Source organism: Physeter macrocephalus, chromosome 1 (assembly GCF_002837175.3).
Source record: "Physeter macrocephalus isolate SW-GA chromosome 1, ASM283717v5, whole genome shotgun sequence".
Classification (NCBI taxonomy): domain Eukaryota; kingdom Metazoa; phylum Chordata; class Mammalia; order Artiodactyla; family Physeteridae; genus Physeter; species Physeter macrocephalus.
In genome coordinates this window covers 65,584,140-65,604,509 of record NC_041214.2, presented here as the reverse complement: position 1 = coordinate 65,604,509, position 20,370 = coordinate 65,584,140, and the positions used below count along the sequence as shown (strand labels likewise).

Below are 20,370 nucleotides of genomic sequence, written 5' to 3'. Positions count from 1 at the left end.
TGAAACAATACAAAGAAGTTTAAAAAAATGTAATAAGAGAATGAAGGAGTATTTTGAACAACTGTTTAATTTCCTAGTTTGGATGAACAAAACCAAGAGAAGGAAAGTGCTCTACAATGAAATGCCATCCCTAACACAAAGGCACTACAGAAAGTTGTGTTACTGAGAGGGATAACGCACGGTCCTTGTGGTATTTCGTCAACAAAATAAAAAAGGCCCTTTCAGGAACAAGGCAGTGCTCAAGTTAAGGATCACAATTTCTCAGATCTTCTTCCTTACTTGGTCAAACTGCCTGATCTGACTCATAGGACTGAGTCTGCAGCCTCACAGGATTGCTAACTCTGGAGCTGCACAGCCACCCCCAGATGGCCCAGCACCTGAGGACCAGTCTACGCAGCTCTGCAAGCCACAGGAAGTCCTCCCTGGAGGGGGAAGGGTAAGCTGTGATGAAGTGAGAGAGTGGCATGGACATATATACACTACCAAATGTAAAATAGATAGCTAGTGGGAAGCAGCTGCATAGTACAGGGAGATCAGCTCAGTGCTTTGTGATCACCTAGAGGGGTGGGATAGGGAGGGTGGGAGGGAGACGCAAGAGGGAAGAGATATGGGGACATATGTATATGTATAACTGATCCACTTTGTTGTATAGCAGAAACTAACACACCATTGTAAAGCAATTATACTCCCATAAAGATGTTAAAAATATATATAAAAAAAAAGAAAAAAAAAAGAAAGTCCTCCCTGGACTTCTCTCTCCTCTCCCGCCTCGTGGCAGCCCCCAAGCCCACACATGTACATTCTGGCCTGGTGAGCTGTTTGTCTACTCATCCCTAAATACTGGGCACATGCCTTTGACTCATCTTGTCCACATCTGGTCTCCTCAAGGCAGTGCTTTGGACAATCCGGGAGTTCTATCAAGGCTTGCAGAGTTGAACTGAATGTCTGACAAGCACTTCATCTATAAGTATTACAGCCATTCTTAAGTTTCTTATGAGGCTGGAAAAATATTTTTAATGCATTCCTAGCCTTACATGATGCTTCAAATTCCTCGAAGGAAAAAGAAAACACTCCAGTGGGTTCTCTTAATAGAAGTAAGAAAACAAAAACATAACTATGCTGTGCCATGCTCAGAGGCATGGAATACTCACATCGGCAGTTTTCTAGAATATTTCATACCCATAATCCATAGTATTTTATCTATGTTTATGCAAAAGAAAACCACATGCTAACACTGGATGAATTAGCATTTTAATCAGACAGCCGGGGCGGGGCCAGGACTTTCAGGAATGTTTGAAATTCTCAATTTATTACATAAAAAACAAAGGAAGCACATTTTTCTCCTAAGCAAATTTAAGCATTTCCTTCCTTAAAGCAGGCCTCCAAATGCTTACTACTGAAAGAAACATTCCTGGTGAAGTTTAGTTAAAAATAAATATACAACTAGCTTGAAGTATCACTAGGTTGAACAGATTAAAAACTACCATGCCACATTCATCCTCAAACTCTTCCCAACTCTCTCCTCACAAGCAAGGTGGTACCCTTTCCAAGGAAGGGAGTAGAAGCCCTAACAGTCCTTAAGATCCAAAGTTCATTTTATCAAGGGTTCAAAGTACATTCAGGTGCAACTATGGAAAATGGGGAGTGGGGTGGGCAGGCAGTCAAACATAATGTCTTTCAGCGGCTACTTTAGCAAAGTCACCCTGTGACTCGCAAATCACGCCCTTATGCTTACTTTAACCTTGAGTGTTAAGGTTGCTGCAGACAATTTATTCATAGAAAACCCGTTTATGCATGCATTTGCATAATTACATCCAGTGTCTGATTACACTCTATGCGCTGCAGTCCCTGGTATGTTCTGTATCCATTTCAGGCAGTAGCATGATCTACCTTCTTTCCTCCTCTATTCCTGAGCTCAGAGTAAACAGTGCAAGAAAGGCACATCCTGCTGCCACGGAAGGCTCATCCCTTCCAAACCCAATGTTGGCTCCCCTTCAATGCCTCATTTTTCCTATTTCTTTGTTTGGTCTCCTTTGCCCATTTCTCGTGCTTAGAACTACAGCCAGTACATAAATGCAGTCTGTTCCTTACTAGGTTGATTTGCTTTACTTTGGTGAAAACCAGGCGGTGGTTTAAATGAGAAAAAAAGAGCGGGGAGGCATCAATGATGGAAACTAGACTTTTATTTTAAGGGGCCACAGCACTGGGGCTCACTAAAGAACGGGGACAGAGGCATTCTGTGACCTTCAAGATGTTTTCCTATATTGCTAACATTAAAAAAATTTTTTTTCTACTTCAGTATCAAGAACAATTACTAAATGAACTCCAACTTGCTTAGATAAATCATGCCAAATTTTCCATCTTAATACCTTCCAAGATATACAACTATGCATGGACCTCAGGAACACAGAGAATGACCCAGAGTTGTTGGAACTTCAGAATCAAGTTTTAGAAACAGTATTTGTAGAATCTGAAGGGGGTAAGAGTACAACTATTTCACAGAGTTAAAAAAGTAAAGCTTGTTGGTGAATTTTTAGAAGTCACTGAGTATAAAACAAAAAAAGGGGGGGTGGGAGTAGGTTAACAAAATATTTCAGACATGGGAAGCTTCTGAAAAAAAGAAAATACTCGTGGATGACACGGAGTTTAATATAAAAGGGATATCTGAGAAGAAAGAAATTAATATTCACAAGAGTCACTGCAGTGCAGAGGTAATCTACGGCTGAGAGGTTAGCAGGTGAAGATGGAGAACGCCAGTGTGGGATGGCTCCCGCATCCCCCTGGTCGTCCGTGAAAGCCCAGGCCAGGCTCTCAAACGGCTTTAGTCTTAGGCATTAGAGGAAGTACACGTTCAAAGGTACAGGCGATGTGAAGAATCTGTTTGTAAACCAAGCGTGATCCCAGGTTGCAAATAGCATTTATAAATAAAATATTATGCAGCTCTTCTTGTTGACAGAAATGGATAGGGTTTAAAAAAAAAAAAGATAATGCTTTAGAAGACTAAAAGATTGAGAGAAACGGACAGGAGTGATAATGTGAATGTTTATCGTTATTTATCAGAAATTAAATATGTCCAAGCCACTACTGTCTGAAGTTTTACAAATGGTAAATCACAACTTCCATGTTTGATAGGCAGCGTGGCTCCAAACGATTCTGAGATATTATAATTTATGGCATGTTCCCTCTTTTAATAAAATCTAATTTAAAGTACACAGGATTACTGAGACATAACCGCTTTACTTGGAAAGACAACTTACTTTTTAATAATTTAAAGTTAGCTTCATGCAAAATCTTCTATTAAAACATGGTCCTAATGGAAATGGATAATCTCTCTCAACACTCTGTGGGCCTATTGTCATCAATAACCTGGTCAAACACAGGCAGCAGGGACACCTGTGGCCAAGGCCTTGTCCTGGTCAGCTACTGCTGCTAGGCTACTTGCGGGGTGTTACATAGAGGGGGCTTCCAAAGGTCTAGGAGTTGGCTGGTCTACAAGATCTGAGGTCTGGATGCCCAGTAGCACTCTGATTCTGCATCTTGGGAGCAATGAGGATCAGAACCTCCCTAAGATGAGCACCTGAGCTCCTGTTCTCCCGGGGAAGGAACAAAAACTTCACCGCAACTAGAGAAAGAGATGAGAGGAGGCTGGAAGCCCACACCCTTGATCATCCAGGAGCAGACCTAGCCACTGGACTACTGACCTCATTGGACATGAAGCCCCAGTGTGTTCTGGACTAACTGGCTACTGCCAGTGTCCACAAGCCAAAAAGGGCAGATTTTCAGGGTTCCCCGACTTGTTTCCATTTCATAATCTTGGGCATGCCCAAATGATTTTTTCTACTGCACACACTGAGTTCATTCAAGGACAAGGTTAATCTTTACTAGAATGTGAAGAAATCTTGGAATACAAACCAACTGTGTGTTAACAGACCTCAAGGTGCTCACTTTGGCAGGGAGTGAGGCATTACAAACCCAGCTGCTTCCTTTTTCAGCTGTGCTCCTCTTCTCGCTCAAATGAATTCACAGTTCTCGCTAATCTGCCATCATCCTGCACCTAGACCTAGCCTGAGAGCACCCATTCACCACCCTGGGCATTGAGACAAATGGAACTGTTTTCCGCCCAGGGTCTAGGGTGCTTGTCCTGAGATTCTGGTTAAAAGTGCTCGAAAAGTGCTCGATTTGCCAGCAGCTGAATCATGTACACAGCATATATCAGATTAGTCCTGCCCCAGTCCTGAGGTCCCCTGCTTGGCCTCTATCACCTCTCTTACCATTGAACAAAAATACACTGCATATTATCTACATCCTAGACCCCACTGGGTCAGCTTAATCTCCATCCCTCCAGGCAGCCCGCTCCCTGATGCCACTGCAACTCTATTTACCACAGAGCTCACCGGGCCTAGTCTGGATGTCTCATTTATCTGATCCTTGGTGAACAAGTGCTTCTTTTCCGTTCTAGATTCACACAGTGAAGCGGGGGCACCACCTTCGGGGGCGAGTCGCAGCCTTAGCACAGTCAGAAAGCTACGTACTCCACCCACATCTGTCCCTGCTCCATCCTCATCCTTACTCCCTTTGTAGAAGGGTCATACATTCGGTTACGACTCCTAATAATAATCAGAGTCCGGATGTTCCTTTAGGTCCTACAAAGTTCCTGCTATACTCTGAAGAATGTCAACTTTTTGCCAGACTGTGAAAGGACCCAACCTTAGAAAGGCAGGGGTGAGAGAAGGAGGCATGGGGGAGTGTGTAAAATGTAACCCATGTGGCTACACAGCAGACAGTGACTCACCCTTGGAAACATATTTCAAGATGAGTTAATATAAACTTCAGGGACAAAGATATTCTCAAACATTATTTCACGCTTTAAAATGAAATTTGGGGATAAATGATAAATAAAAGGTTTAAAATACTTTAAGGAATACATTCTCTATTTTCTCATTTTATCTTCTGCCCTTTTACTACCTACTTGATTATTTTTCTTTCTAATCTAGTTTAAAATTTTAAATTCGCTCTTAAATAAGATTATAAATATATTAATTATCCCCTCAAAAAAGGGGGGAGGGAGCACTTTGCTGACCTCCTGTGAGTCACCCAAAGGAAGAGGACACATGTAGTACAACAATGAGGCAGAGACATTAATTGGCAGGAAAGCAGTTTTTCTCATGGGTTCCCTTTCCGTATCACTGAGGGAACAGGCAGTAATCTCTCCCATCTGTTCAGTGAGAAGGGCCGGTTTGTGCACCGCTGAGTCACACCCCGTCAGCTAGCGAGCTGTGCTGGCCACAGGGTCTGAGTCCCATCCTACCACTGCATCTCTGGGGCACATCTGTCTTCCTTCCCCTCTTCCCAGAACACTCAGAGGAGAGCAGGGGTAGGAAAAGAGTTATGTTGTACTTTCAAAGTCCATGCCCTTGCATATAAGTCTTGGGGCATAGTACCTAAAACACCGTATGTGCTACACAAAGAAAAAGGGAAAAAGATGAATGGACTAGGAGAGTCAAGAGAACCTTTTATGTCACATGGTGACGATTTTAAACATGTCCAAACATTCTTTGATTCTCCATCCAGTGAGGAGCAAAGCCTATGACCCTTTCCCTTGAATGTGCATGGGCTCGTGACTCACAATTGTAACTGACAGATGGAGTGGAAATGAAGCTGTGTGACTACCAAGGTGAGGTCTGAAAAGATGACGAAGTTTCCGTCTTTTCCCCGGAATGCTCCCTTTTGCAATTCTGACTCCCCTGAGGCTGCCATGCTGTGAGGGAGCCTGAGACGAGGTCCCACCGCAGCCAGCAGTGACCACTAGATTTGTGAGTGAGGACCCCACCAGAAGGTTCCAGCTCCCAGCCAACGAGCCCTCCCAGCTGAACCGCCAGAAATTGTGGAACCCAGGCTAGCTACTCCTCCAGTGCTCTGTCCAAATTCCCAATCCAGAATCCATGAGATAAGAAAATGACTGTTTTAAGGCATTAAGTTTTGAGGTAATTTGTTATGCAATATTACAGTCATCTATTTTGATGTCCATAGATGTCTATGGTATGAAGTTTTCCAGTAAACTTTTATAAATTCCTCCTGTACTATAGATAGCCAGGAGGTAAGGGAGCAGAAGTGTACATGCCCGTACTCAAAACCAGTGTTTAAAGTATGCCTGGATAAAGGCTTCTATTTTCTACATGCACTTAGCACATGCTTTTTCCCTCAAAGCGTCCAACAAAGTAAGGCGTCTCTGAATAGATCTTAAAAATTATTTCTGTAGAAGCTAAAAATGTAACAAGATTCCTAGAAGATAAAGATCAACCAAAATTGTTAATCAATGGCAATGCAGTTACTTCATTTTACAGAGTGACATTTTAGAGAATTAAAATTTTTAATAATGCTATTCCCAAAGTTGTAGAGAACCCTGGGAATATATTTAAATACAGACATGCAGAAGTCTTTGGGCAGTTTAGGTATTGCATAGCCTAAAGCCTCAGGAGTGAGCAAATTAAATAACCTTTCAAAGGACCTTCGCATCTAATCGTGTTTCTACCTCTGTTTGGTATCTGTTTATGACACATAATGGAATAAAGTTCTAGTGGATAAATCAATTTACAGACAGGTTTGCCTATTTGAAAAATGGAATCTAGGTATATAAAAAGTATTTCATAACATGCCAACTAATTTTTAAAGTTAAAATATGTTTAAAAGTAGTTGTTAATTTGTAAAACTATGTAACTGAAAACAAAAATATTTTTTTCAAATCTGTTTTCCTTCTTTATAAACTTAGTATCTTCATAATGTTGTCCTCACCACTTGGGAAGATGAATCCTCAAAATGGGTTTGTTTCCTGCTAAGGAACTTAACACATCTATGGCCAATTCTATACATACAACTCACACATACTCCAACTAATTCAGGCCACAGTATTTTCTTGCCAGGAGTAATTCTGTAGACTGAGGTTGCTGTGGTTTCTCTGGCTGACATCTCCAATTCCCCTGGACTGCACTAACAGTCTTGGAAGCTGGTATTTCCAACATTGGTACTACGAGATGAAGTTGGCTGATATTTTCAATTGCCTTCAGATTAATAGATTGGAAGTGATCCTTCCTGCTCCTCTTCCTGGCACAAGAAAATGAGAATGGCCAACACCAGGGTGCCCTGTGGTCATGTGACTTGTACTCTTCCTGATGTTTTCTTGATCTATTGACCTCCTTCTCTTACAGGTTCTTTCACAGCCATGCCTGCTGCCTTCCCAAGCTGCTCTTACCATGTTTGATAACTGCCTGCTAAATAAATAACATGCATTTGGTTGCCAGGTGTCATGTGCTCGTGGCCCATGGCTGCTGGATCCAGACATGGGCTGAGTGATTCTGGGCTGGGCACTCTCTGTAACAGCATAGTTCAACCTGTCAGAAACATCAACGATAAATCAAATAGAAAATAAGGCTGCACTGGCCAACTGAACTACTACCAGGCTCGAAGATTTAGTCTGCTAGTACATCTATATTTAGAAGTTGTACCAGCGTTGGCCGACCCTAGGGTAACATCAAATATAAATGTTGGCTTGAGATATAAAAGCATGTATGTGTTCAGCATAGCCATATGTAAGAAGGGGTTCATAACAGGGAGGTGGGGACACTCCACATCTGGTTGGATTCCAAAGTTCTTTGCACCAAACCTCACTCTCCCCTCAGTGATGCCTCTTTCATTTAACTGACCACTCTGACACAGAGGAATTTTCAAAGGTAAGAAAAGGTGGTAGCGTAGTTTGTGGCTGCATGTTACTAAATAAATACTGCATGCATTTTATCCCCTGGCACACTAGTTTTTTATATTAGTGGGAGAGGCTTGGCTATCTGAAATAGCCAAGGATGTTCCTCTGGTTTAAAACAAACAAACATAATGTTTTTATATATCTCTCCAAATACGGAGGTTCACCTGATGTCCAGTGCTCTGATAGGATCAATGTGTTGAGACTATCCCAGTGAAGGGAAGGGGGTGATTTTAGAGCAGGCTGCCTGTACAAGGGATGAACCAAGGGACGGATGGGCTCAGTTCACCCACCTAGCCAAGGCCCAAGGCGGCCATCCTCTAGCTGGCAACCAACAAGCAGGACAAATGAGTTGATAAATTAGGCGCCAAAGACCAAGATGCGCATATGTAATATAGCCTCAGCTGGAAGCTCCCCACAAAGTCTGCTGCCCTAACACATAATAACCCCCTCCTGTAAGCGTGACAAATGGTAAAAAGCATGGAGAATCTGCTTCCGGTGTGCAGATGTCTGGGGTCCCTAAAAGAGAGGGCTCCTTTTAACCCAGCTCTGTCTTTGATACGTATGGACTTCCCTGAGTTATTAAATCCTTCCTTGCCTAGTTTCCTTCCATAGGGGCTATAGTGGAGGAAGCTGTTCCCTGGGACCTCAGGAAACACCCTTTGACATGGAGGTGGTAAAGATCCGTGATGTGGCAAAACACTGTCATTCTGCCAGGTCACTGATTTGGCCCTTATGTAAAATATGGTTTTTGATGGACAAATGACAAACGAACCTGGGACCCCACTCTCCAATCTCCAAGAGGGCACTCCCCGAGAATGGGCAAAGAGCTCGTGGGCCTGGGCAAGTGGCACCTTCCCCTGACTTTCAGCCAGGCATCGGCGGTGGGCTGGGCAGTAGGCACTGGCCTTCCCAGTTTTCTCCACTGAACAACAGGCTACGCAGCCTCGGGCAGCAGGGCTCCTCAGAGACAGCGTCACCTGCACTCTCGGCGAGGCTCTCCTCATCTGCTCTGCGAGGCCAGTAAGTCACTCTGCTTGCCAATGCTACGGTTCTCCCAAGAAGGGCTGTCTAACCAGGAAAGCCACGTGCAGATTCACTCGTGCCAAGAAGCCTTTTGAAAGATTATCAATATAACTAATGCCTAAGTTAAACAGGAATCTGATTAATAAAGCAGGAACCAAGCATCTCCTACGGGGCCAGCTCTTTCTCTATATGAGCTAGGTTGGCTGCTCCGGAACTAGATGCCCACAAAGCGACAGTCTGGGGCCTGCCGCCTACTCTAGGTTTCTGCAGTGGAGCTGCTGAGCCCGGGCCAGGCTGCCTAATGGTTCCCCATGCGCTTCTGGGCTCTACCTGCTGCCAGCCTTTTCTGTTCGAGTTCAAAGTATACTCCCCTTGATTTCTGCAGTATTTATGTCATTCTCGGTCTGCTGTGTTCTACAGATGCGTTCACTCATTAGTCACCAGGAAAGCCAAATGTGACATTCCTTTTTGGGCTGAGTCACATGTGAGGGAGAGTCTCGGGAACTCCACTAGTCACATTCCCACAAAGCTATTTTTCTGGTTCTTTCGTATATTCCCAACATGTCATGTCTGGAAGCAAAGCTAATGGCCAATTAGCATCTATATATAGCACTAACATCCATCTTTATTTAGTTCAAACCAGAGCTATTAACCTCAGGGCTCCTGCATAAGTTCCTGACAGAAGAATGTCATATTCCTTTCATACACTCCTTCTGTAATTGTTGACTTTTCCTATCCCAGATCTTAACATCAATGTGCTTAGGTGGTCTGAAATACTCATTACACAGAATCTGTCATCGTCCAAGTTATCTCATTCAATTTTAACCTACCTGTGAGATAACAGACGCTATTTTTCAAGTGGAGAAGCTGAGACTTGGGCGTTAAATTATTTGTTTGACTAGTTAGAGACAAAGCAGAAACAATCCAGTTCTCTTTGGGTGAACACCATGTCACTGAACACATAAGCATGAATCCACGCCATGTGTTCACAGTGAGATCTTAGCAGACTTGCGTTTGTGCTGAGGAACTAGCTGCTAATAGCACCAGTTAGCATTTCTGCAGAGCACGCGTTAAAACAATATCTAAGAGTAGAACTCACACTACCACTTATCTGAGTCACCCTAACAAAGGGACGTGGCCAGGAAAGGCCACACCTTTCCAAGTTATGAAAACTGATCTGTTTCAGGAGAAAACTGAAACTGATGGCTATAGCTGAAAAGCCAATGACACCTGTGTGTTCCATTTTTAGTTGCTCATTACCATCTCGTAGTCACAGTTACTTCCTGCAGTGATGGAAAAATTAAGGGAGTGGCTAGGCACAATTACTCACGGAGAAAAGTAGGCATCCAGCCCTCTTGCAAAACTATTAGTGAGGAATTCCCAAGTGAAGTCTGTGAACAGTGATGTGACATTATTGACAATGAATTTAGGAGAGAGGGTGTACCAGCTTCCCCGACCCCGTGCTTCACGGTTCTGTTTTCTGTTCCCCATTAGGGCCACACCTGCCTTCAGAGACCAGCAGGCGGTTAGCTCTCGATTTTAAGGTGGCTTTTCCCAAGGTCAACTCAGCACAGCATCCCCAGTCGTAGGAGAAATAAAGGCAGGTACTCACTGGCCTCTCTGCTTCTGCTCTTTCATTCATGAAGTTCTTTTGTAGAAACTTGACAGTAGGACTTGAGGCCCTGTGCTCTTAGTTTACTAACACCTTCAGAATTTTACACTAATTATTTTATTGGAATGGTGATTAAAAATTTGAGCAAAAGAGGGACTGTCCTGGTGGTCCAGTGGTAAAGAATCCGCCTTCCAATGCAGGGGACGCAGGTTCGATCCCTGGTCGGGGAACTAAGATCCCGCATGCCACAGAGTGACTAAGACCATGCACCACAACTACTGAGCCCGCGCCTCAACTACAGAAAGCAAACCTGCACGCTACAACTAGAGAGAAGCCTGTGCACCACAACGAAGAGCCCACGTGCCCAATGACGATCTCGTGCACCGCAACTAAGACCTGACACAGCCAAAAAAATTAAAAATAAATGAAATAAATGTTTTTAAAAAATTGAGCAAAAGAATAAATTCTGGGAACTCTAGCCAGGGCTGATAATAATAAAAATATGGGATGAGACATTCGTGGTGGCATGTATGTAGATGGGGTCACCTCACCCCAAGCTGTGATTCTCAGACCAGGTGCCACAGCAGGAATGGGGCGGGGTGAGACTCCTGAACAAAAGCTTCTTCGAGACTGAACAATACCTGCTTCCCTCTCAGGCGGGGATCTGCTCCTTTGTGCACCCACCCACCTTTCTGCCCTTTAAGCTTGTTTCTACAGCCCCATGGGTGCCATAGAGGCCATGAGGGCATGGCTGGGAGAGGCGAGCTCTGGCTGTGGAGAGGGCTGGGCGTGGGAGGAGGAACTCCCGCTGAACACCCCCCTCCTGTTCTCCTGCCCCACCATACTCCACCAGGGCACGGTCTGGAAAGAGACTTGTACCAGGTGCACCCGGCTCAGACACCACCAGCAGAAGGTTTTGGAGGGAGAGCCAGAGCCTCACGTGCTCTCACTTTCTGCAGGTCAGATGTTGTTCTCTGTTTGTACATTTGATTTTCTTCCTTGAAGAATATTAAGCCACAGGACATAAAAGGATTCCTGTGTTGGCAAAAGGCCTATAGTCAATTAGCCTGGAATTTCCAGGAAAGCTCACCAGAGCCGACACCAGCAGGAATTCAAAGGTGGGAGGGAATATAAAGAGGAAAGGGGAAGACAGAAGAATTAGGATGGAGGTGAGGGCAAGATGGAAGGAGAGCAAGGACGGGAAAGGCAGGAGAAGGCCCAAAATAAACAACTTCACATTCTGTGGTCACTCGTCCATAGTGGGTCCTACTGAGTACAAATGATCATCAGACAGAGCTTCTCCATTTCATGTGAGGCTGTAGCATGTTTCCTCCCAGCATCAGGCCAGGACACTTTCAAGTCAAATTCAAAGGTAAGGTGGCCAACAACTGAGTCACCATTTCCATTTCCTGCAGCACCTGGGTTTTTCTTGAGGTTTCCCACTGACCTTACTTAACTTATGAAGCCATGGTCCAAGACAGAGAAGCAGCAAAAAACGCAGGACACACAAACACACAACACACCCTCACCAGTGCTCTGAGAAGATATGGAGAGGAAAAAAGCTCCTCTTTACTGGGTAAACTCTATCTCGATATAAAACCTCAACCACAAGAGCCATAGGGGGTGGTTTCACTTTCCAATCAAGCCGCCTTAAAATGAAATCCACCTAATCTGTAAAATATACTGGTTAAGTCTGAGATTTCACCAATCTGTACATAGGAACTACTCACAAGGACCCTAAGAACAATAGATCATTGTCTTTGGTAACTTGGAACTCTAGCTGTTCAGATGCAACCCAGATGGGAAAATATGCTTCTGCAAAAAGTGATAAAGAGCCCCCTTTCCACATCAAAATTTCATCATGAGAATTTCATCCGTTTTCATTTTACATTTGGTTAAAATATTTTTCCCACACTTGACAAGTGGCTTTTTGCCTAAGCCTGTGTTCTGAATCTTTCAGTGCCCCTAAATTTAAGTCACAAAGACTAGTTAACTTGCATTACTCTCCAAAGTCAGTATTTCCTATTCTTAAAATCCTTAGTCTGTTTGCTTGATCACAGAAAGAGAATAAAACACAGGTAAATGAATGAACGGAATTAAGATATACAAGAATAGTATCGTTGCTTTTTAGAAACAGAAGATTTCTGCATCCCGTGTTCCTGCCTAAGATTCTGTGCAGTGTTAGTGAGGCCAGGAAAGCACTGGGTCACCATTCAGCAGAGAGTGGCCTAGAGTGTAAGAAGACTTCACCACGGATACCATCCAAGGCCTCTGGTGACAGAAACAGCAAAGGGGGCACCCCCTTCTGGGATGGTCTAGCCAGGAGGGTGCTCGCAGGTAGGTGAGATCTCCAGGCGCTGTCTGTCTCCCCTGCCCTGCTCCCACAGAGAAACAAACTAGGCTTCCCAGGCTGCAGTGTGGTTTACCTTATGGAAACCATCCATGCAGGCTGGCCCTGGGCAGTCAAGATAACAAAGAAGTCAATTCTTGGTCAGATACTAGGGTCTCCAAAATAGATAAGATCCTATCTTTTCTTTCAGTAGCATTTCTTGCAAATAAGTAAATATATTTTGATGCACAGTTCACTACACTTCAGTCCATCTTCATTTTCCACAGTCAATAACTATTGGTTTAAAATTTTCTCTACTTACATTAATTTTTCCATGTGTTTAGCATATTTTCAAAAAAGAATAAAATGGCATTTGTTCAGCAATTTCATTTTTAAAAGGTGTTTTAGATGGATGAACATAAAAATATGATTACCTCATCCCATTCTAAAAGGTAGTTGGTGATTTTTGAACCGTTGTCAATTGGTGCCTAAAAAAATACATAAATAAAATGAGATTAGAGAAAGTTGTTCACAGACAAAAGTTATGAGCTCTCCACTTGGTTCAAATACAATGTCCATGCTAGTACTGTACTCTCCCTGCAGGGGGATAACCGTGGATTCCTCCTGCATTTGCTTCTTCAAACATTATCACAAAACCAATTTTAATACAAGTCCACTAGTAGAGAGAGCCTCACTATTAATAAATGGTACTCCACAAACAGCCAAGCCCGCCTTCTCCACCACCTCTACCTTTACACCCACATGGTGCCTTACTTCCTCCTCTGGGGATAAAACTTTTAAGAGGCATGTTAAGTTCAAGGGTGGAGGAGAAAAAAGACAGGGGAGAAACAGAGGCACTGCTTGGGGTATGATAAGATAAAGCTGACCCACCTAGGTTCAAGAGTCTAAAGTCCATATTTTTGTAACTTCCCCCATACAGTTTTTGTTGTTGTTTTAAGAGTTTAAGATTAGAAAGCCTTCTGTGCCATTAAGGTTGCCCTTTTTTTAAAAATGAGAAAAACCGGGATCTCCTGGATAGATTACCAGGGGCAATTAGCCCTTAGCATATTAGCAAGAAGAACTTTCATTATTTGCTTTCTTCCTAAAAGCATGCTGAGATCTGCTTTACTGAGAAAGCAGGCTTTGGACAAGGGGAAGAGGAGTGAAGAACTCTGGAGAAAAGAGTGCTTTGTAGGGTCAGAGCTGCCAGAAGGGGGTGTTACTGTGGAGTCCCTCACAGCACTAAGGTAGTAAGACCATGTCTCCCAAGCACAAACGCAGCTGGGCCTGGCTCTTCCCAGGAAAAGAGCCAGGGCCCCATAGAATGTGGTGACCTGCCCCCAGCAAAGGCAGCCAGGTCACCAGAGCTACACTGAAGCCCCTGTCGGCTGTCTGTCACGAGTGGTCTGATGTAAGTTGCTTAATATCAATGCTTAGTTTCTTATTCCAAGAATAGATGGGTGTGATAAGGAATTGGGAGAATACATGTAAGTCACTTACTAAACTGCCCCGGTGTTATAGGAAGCAGTCAGTAAACAGTAGCTGTTGCATTATTATGTTAATAATAAATGTATTAACATCGAGGGCTCAGTAAATATTAGTTAATTAATAAAGAAACTCTTCGCCCTGGCTTTTCCTTCCTTCCTCCTTCTTTCTTCTGAGTCATACAGTCTTAGAGTTCCAAGCCCCAATTACGGGTGAGTGCTGTATGTTCTACTAAACTGTAATTTCAGGCTTTTGTGGGCTCGATTTGGGAGAAAGGATAGGGTTACATCTAAAGTTCTAAATAATGGACAAAATCAAGGTTTTAGCTGAGAACCCATTTCTAAGGTAAGAACTACATTTATGATGCTCATATATTCCTTTCTGATGTCCTGCCCCACCACCGAGTCCCTGATTCCTTGAGGGTGGGGACACAGCCCCTGGTGTTTGTGTTGTCCTATCTCCTGGCGCTAACTGGATGACATTAGAGGGCCCTGAGCTCTCTCAGTGTCTTGGTGGCTTCAAGGACAGGTGGGCAGCCAGAGCATGGTCGCCCTGTCCTTGTACCCCCAACTGGAGCACCGTTATTGGAAAATCTGTTCTAAGAACATGAAAACTGAACTGAATCCAGAACTTTCAAGTTTGCACATAACTGAATGGAACAATAATATGCTTCTGACTTACAATTAAATAAAGGGAGAAAGAAATTGTGAAACATTTTCCTCCTAGTAAGAAATCTTTTTCTTGAAGTTGCTGGTCTGCCTGAGGCCTGAATTTCATCCAGGTTTTAAGCAGAGTATGTATCAGTGATTCCCAACTTTAGGTTTATAAGACCCCAGGGTCCCTCTGATAATCTTTAAGATTTCTTATACTTTCCAAACAAAATGGATTTTAATTCTTTCCTTAAAATATATTTACATACGTATATGTATAAATACAGAACACATTTTAAAATGGATGTATATGCTCCAAGGACTTAAACAATGATGACCAGTTGGGTGTTAAAACTCTGAAAAGGTGGGGAATCACTGACCTGGATTATCCCTGGAAGCCAGGAAGGAAAATAAAATAGTTCAGATTCTACAACTTTGCCTTTGTCCAAATAACACACTCAATGTTGGCCACTGGCTACAAGAGGGGTCTACAGAAGTCCATGCTTTGTTGCTAACCACTACTCTCAACTGCTTTTATCAACTCCCAAGATAAATTTGACCATCTGGTCTAAGAACAAAAGGACAAAGTATTTGTTCACCAATAAGGAATCTCCCTACTCATCTTACCTGCACATCAGTGTTCTCCCCCAATACCACAAATCTTTATTATCTCTACCTCTATAAATTTTACATTTTGAACTATTTTAAAGTATAAATATACAGAAAAAATTACTATAGAGATTGATAACATAATCTACTATTTTCTTACAAACACACAACTGTGACTGATAAGCCAATGATATACTACTTTAAGGACCTCCCTTTGACAAGTTATTTGTAGCCAAAAAGTTGTATTTCATGAAAACTACTACATGATTCAGATGTTAAAAAAAATAATTAGTAATCCTAACTGACCTAAGGCCTAGTTAGTCAAAATTAATGAAAACTTAATGTAGTTTAGAACACTAAACATTCTAGGCAGTTTTAAATATTAGACATTGCAGAGTCACCACTGAAAGAAGCCAATGGACCCATAAACCTTACTTTACCTCTAAATTTTTCTTCACAAAAACTTTTTACTCAAGTCCTCAAATGTCTACTGAAATGAATTAAACTATTAGAAAGTGATGACATTTAGGTATCTTAAGCATTTATATCACTTTTAAAGTATTGCTCATGACCCTGCAAAGAAAGCTAAAACTTGATTTCACAGTTCCCTCTCCCATTGTTTTGCCCAATTTTTATAGAGATGGCAACTTTTGATATCATTATAATTTTCTTCACAGTCACTATGCAGAAAATGAAACACCATCACCAAACTGGAATACTGCTAAATAATCGTTTCAAATGGCTACAGACTTCAGAATATTCCTGCCACTTTGCGCTACCCACCTTCCACTGCAAGGTTAGTGAACTTTTGCTCCTGTGTGCCAGCTTAGGTGGGAAAGGACACTCGGGTGCGCAGCTGTGGGTGGTGAAGCTAACCGGCTCAGAGCAGGATCCCTTTACGGAATTGTACATAGCATATACCCTGAAAACAGACAGACACATACAGTCAGTGGCAGAGGCCCATCACAGAAGACTGGGGTTTTTATCTCAGCTTTGCCCCAGGACTTTCCACAGAGAACAGAATTTCTTATGTAGTACACACCATAACCCTTATTCTTATTTACTGGTCTTGTCCTGACCTAACTATGGTCAGCATTTTCAGGGGAAAATCATCCCAGCAGGCGATGTGCCTCAATGCATTCTCTCCTCCCACTAACTGTCAGAGCCACCCAGCCCCATTTAAGACAGGCAGAGTCTACTGACTGGAAAAGAATACGCTCAATAAGGAAATGTACTTATTCCCCAAAATGGCCTCCAAATATATATTCTAAAATCCATCAAGCCACTCTCTGGTTGACTTTGTCTGGAAAAAGGCTAAAAGTACAGATAAGGGTTGGGTCAAAGGAGACAAGAAGCAGTGATGAGAGTCCACAAACAGAGAGAGAGAGAGAGAGAGGTAGAAGTACAAACAACAAAGTAGATATTATCTTTGAACTGTTGATAATACTGCAGGTATTTAGGTAGAAATAAGGACATTTCACACACAGAAACAGGCTTGCTACTGCCAAATGCATCTCTCTTCTAATTCATTAAAAACATGTCTCAGGTACAGTTTATCCATGTGAACATCTAACTCTTACACCTGGAGCCAAGATTAAGGAAGTGCATTCTGCACATTAAAATGCCTGGCTTGATACTCAACATATGGACCTGATTTCTCCAGAGAAGCTGTGGAAACAAAAGCATATAACACACTATTATAAAACTACACTCCTTTCAAATAGCATAAAATAGATGATTTTTTACCATCTTCTTTTCTACTTTTTCATTTTTTAAATATTGGGCATTAAAAAAAAACTTGAAAACATACTCTTTTAAAAAGACAACAAAGAAACCTTTGCTGCCTAAAAAGGATGCATGGATTAAGCTATTCAGAATTTGTAAATACATCAAGTCCTTAATTCTTAACAACTCTTTATGAGCTGCCATTAAAGACAGAAGAACACTCAGACTAGAGAGGTGAAGTAAATTTCCCAAAGCTACACAGCTAGAAAGATAAATTGCACTCAGTCATGGAGATCTAACTGCTATACTGTATTCTGTACTGTCCTATTCATCCTGCAATCCACTTCCCCTCACTCTGCCCAATGAATAAATAACAGCTACAGATAACATTATGGAAAATAGGACCTAACTGAGGAGAAAGGATTTAAAAAATCATACACCTGAAGTCCACCACAAAAAATTTATAGAGGCCATGCAAGTCAAAAGTACTAACAGACATGCCTACCTTCCATTCTAAAAGGTAAAATACATATTTACTGGATATTTGACTTGTTTGCCTTAGGGGAGGACACCATGATATTTGATCCAAACAAAAGATACCTCTCATTAGGATGCTCTTCACCCAACCTGATGACAGAAATGCTCCTTTTTGCATTCACTGTAAGTAGGCACATAACAGAAAATGAAACAGAAGACTTGGCAAGATCATTTCCGTGTATCAGGACAGGTTCACTGGGAGTAAGTTACTTAAAAATGAATCACAGAATGTTCCAGACATGGGCAGGGTTCCAGCCTGAACTTTAACAGATCAGTTGAATTCTCCAACTGATGGCTTATCGACTGTATTTTGCCCAAAATGCATGTGGGGGGAGGGAAGGAATATAGTGTGTTAAAATATTACCGCCACCTCTAAATTAAAGGACATAGGCAACGATCACCAAAAAAGAGACAAGCAGACATTATGCACTCCTAATGAGAGACCATGCCACTATCTATAAAATCCCTGCCAGAAAAATTGAACCTGTATCTGATTAAGCCTCTTCACTGCTTTATAGGAAACATGGAGAGAACATTATTAAGCAACACTGCAGGATACAATCAGGCTAATTCACAGTGTGGAAAAGTCTACAGGACAAAAAAAAAAAATTTATTCCAACAAATAAATTGCAAGAAGAGAAAAAAGGGATGGAGGGAAAACTTATAGCTTAAAAGAAATTTAAGAGCTATAAGCCAAACACAATACTCAAACCACATCTGAATTCCAATTACAACAAACTGAAGAAATAAAACCTTCATTTTTAGGACAGTTGAGGAAATGGGAACAGTGTCTGGATTTTAAAGACATGAAGGAATTTACCATTTTTGTTTATTTTGGATGGGCATGGGGTGTGTGATGATGGTAATGTGGTTCACAGGTGAAATAATATGATGTCTGGACTTTACTTCAAAATAACTGTTGGGGGAGGGCAAAGGAGAAGGCACCAAGGAAATAAAAAGTTGGGTGGTGGGTATATGAGAGTTCATTAAACTACTGTCCACTTCTGACTACAACTGAAATCTTCAGAAACAAAAAGTTAAAAATTAAGCCAAGGCTGAAAAAAAATGGAGATCTCTCGTTTAAAAAAATGAACCTTTGGCTTCTCTTAAAAACCAGAAGTTCTAGCAACACTGAGCTGCAGACCTGAATGACAGGAATTAAATGAAACTGAGAGCAGCTCCCCCTTTAGATGGGCAGGTGCTGTCCAGTTCAGAGTCCCCACCACTCCCTACTGCTCCCCGGAACTGAGATTGCTTTTTCGCTGCCTTTTACCCAATCCTCTTTACCCACTTCCATTCCCAGGAGGTATCTCATGTTGCGGTCACTAGGCATTTGCTTATGAATTCAGACTATACTCAGATAGACCAAGTCCTAAATATCCACAAAAACAGTCAGCACCAAAAATCCACTGGGTAATAGAGCAGAGGAAAGGAGGTAGGGGAAGAGCCTGCCAAGGACTAGCAGACCGCAGTTAGTTATCTGGGGAGAGCTGGACTCAGTCAAGTTCGTTCTTTCTTTTCAATGAGATTCTTGGAGTCACAAATCCATAGTTATCGGGCTAGAGAAACATGAGAGAAGGAGGCTCCTGACAGCCAGGTTGGGAGGATGACAGTAGGAATGAAGGAACCTGATGGCACAACTAAAAATCTGAGTTACTTGAGGATGGACAGTTGTACGGGCCGGCAGGAGTTAGTGCCCTTGTCTTTAAACTCAGAGAATGTTACAGTTTGTCTAAATGAGAAGTCAATGCTCTGCACTTGTAAAAAGTCTGTCTGCAAAGGAAACAAGATCTATTTTATGTGGCAATATAAATGTGCTGCACTCAGTACCTAAAACTTGACATGGTATCTAAGTACCTCATGATTACATCTGTCAATTCAAATTGTTGAGTAAATAGATAGCAACTAATAACTGTAGTAACTACCTGCTCCGCTTTTACTAGTAATTTTCACAGAAAAGAAAAGTCTCTGTAAATGACATTATATTTTGAAGAATGTTGCAATCATGTTTCTCACATGATGGTGATGTGTTTTCTCTAAATACCACGATGTGACAGGAAGATCTGTGGAGTAGGACGAGTGTCCTAAGTTAAATATATCAGCAAACAATTCAGTTCTTTTAGCATTTATACCAGCAAAGAGGAATACACTTTTCTAAGGATATAACTAATCTTGTGTTGAGTTTGCACATTTGTTTCAGTTTTAGTACCAACTAAATGTGTATGGAACAGGTGCTCCAAAAATTTAAGAAATTTGCCTCCCCCTTCCTCCAGCACATCTGTAACATACCAGGAGCTGCAATTTCCAGTCAGTAACACCTATTTCGTGAATGGACCTAGAGTCTGTCATGCAGAGTGAAATAAGTCAGAAAGAGAAAAAAACAAATACAATATGCTAACACATTTATATGGAATTAAAAAAAAATGGTTCTGAGGAACCTAGGGGCAGGACAGGAATAAAGACGCAGACGTAGAGAATGGACTTGAGGACACGGGGAGGGGGAAGGGTAAGCTGGGAGGAAGTGAGAGAGTGGCATGGACATATATACACTACCAATTGTAAAATAGATAGCTAGTGGGAAGCAGCCACATAGCACAGGGAGATCAGCTCGGTGCTCTGTGACCACCTAGAGGGGTGGGATAGG

General features: G+C 42.2%; 1 protein-coding gene across 8 annotated transcripts in view; it reads right to left on the bottom strand.

Moving 5' to 3' along the window:
* FNDC3B (fibronectin type III domain containing 3B) overlaps positions 1–20,370 on the bottom strand; it is a 386,791-nt gene that overhangs the window by 60,815 nt on the left and 305,606 nt on the right. For all 8 annotated transcript variants that reach the window (XM_055083800.1, XM_055083804.1, XM_055083816.1 and 5 more), the window contains 2 exons: positions 16,248–16,386; positions 13,155–13,208 (listed from right to left, as the gene is read on the bottom strand). In XM_055083800.1, coding sequence (XP_054939775.1) covers positions 13,155–13,208; positions 16,248–16,386 — 193 coding nt within the window. The remainder of the gene's footprint in view (positions 1–13,154; positions 13,209–16,247; positions 16,387–20,370) is intronic.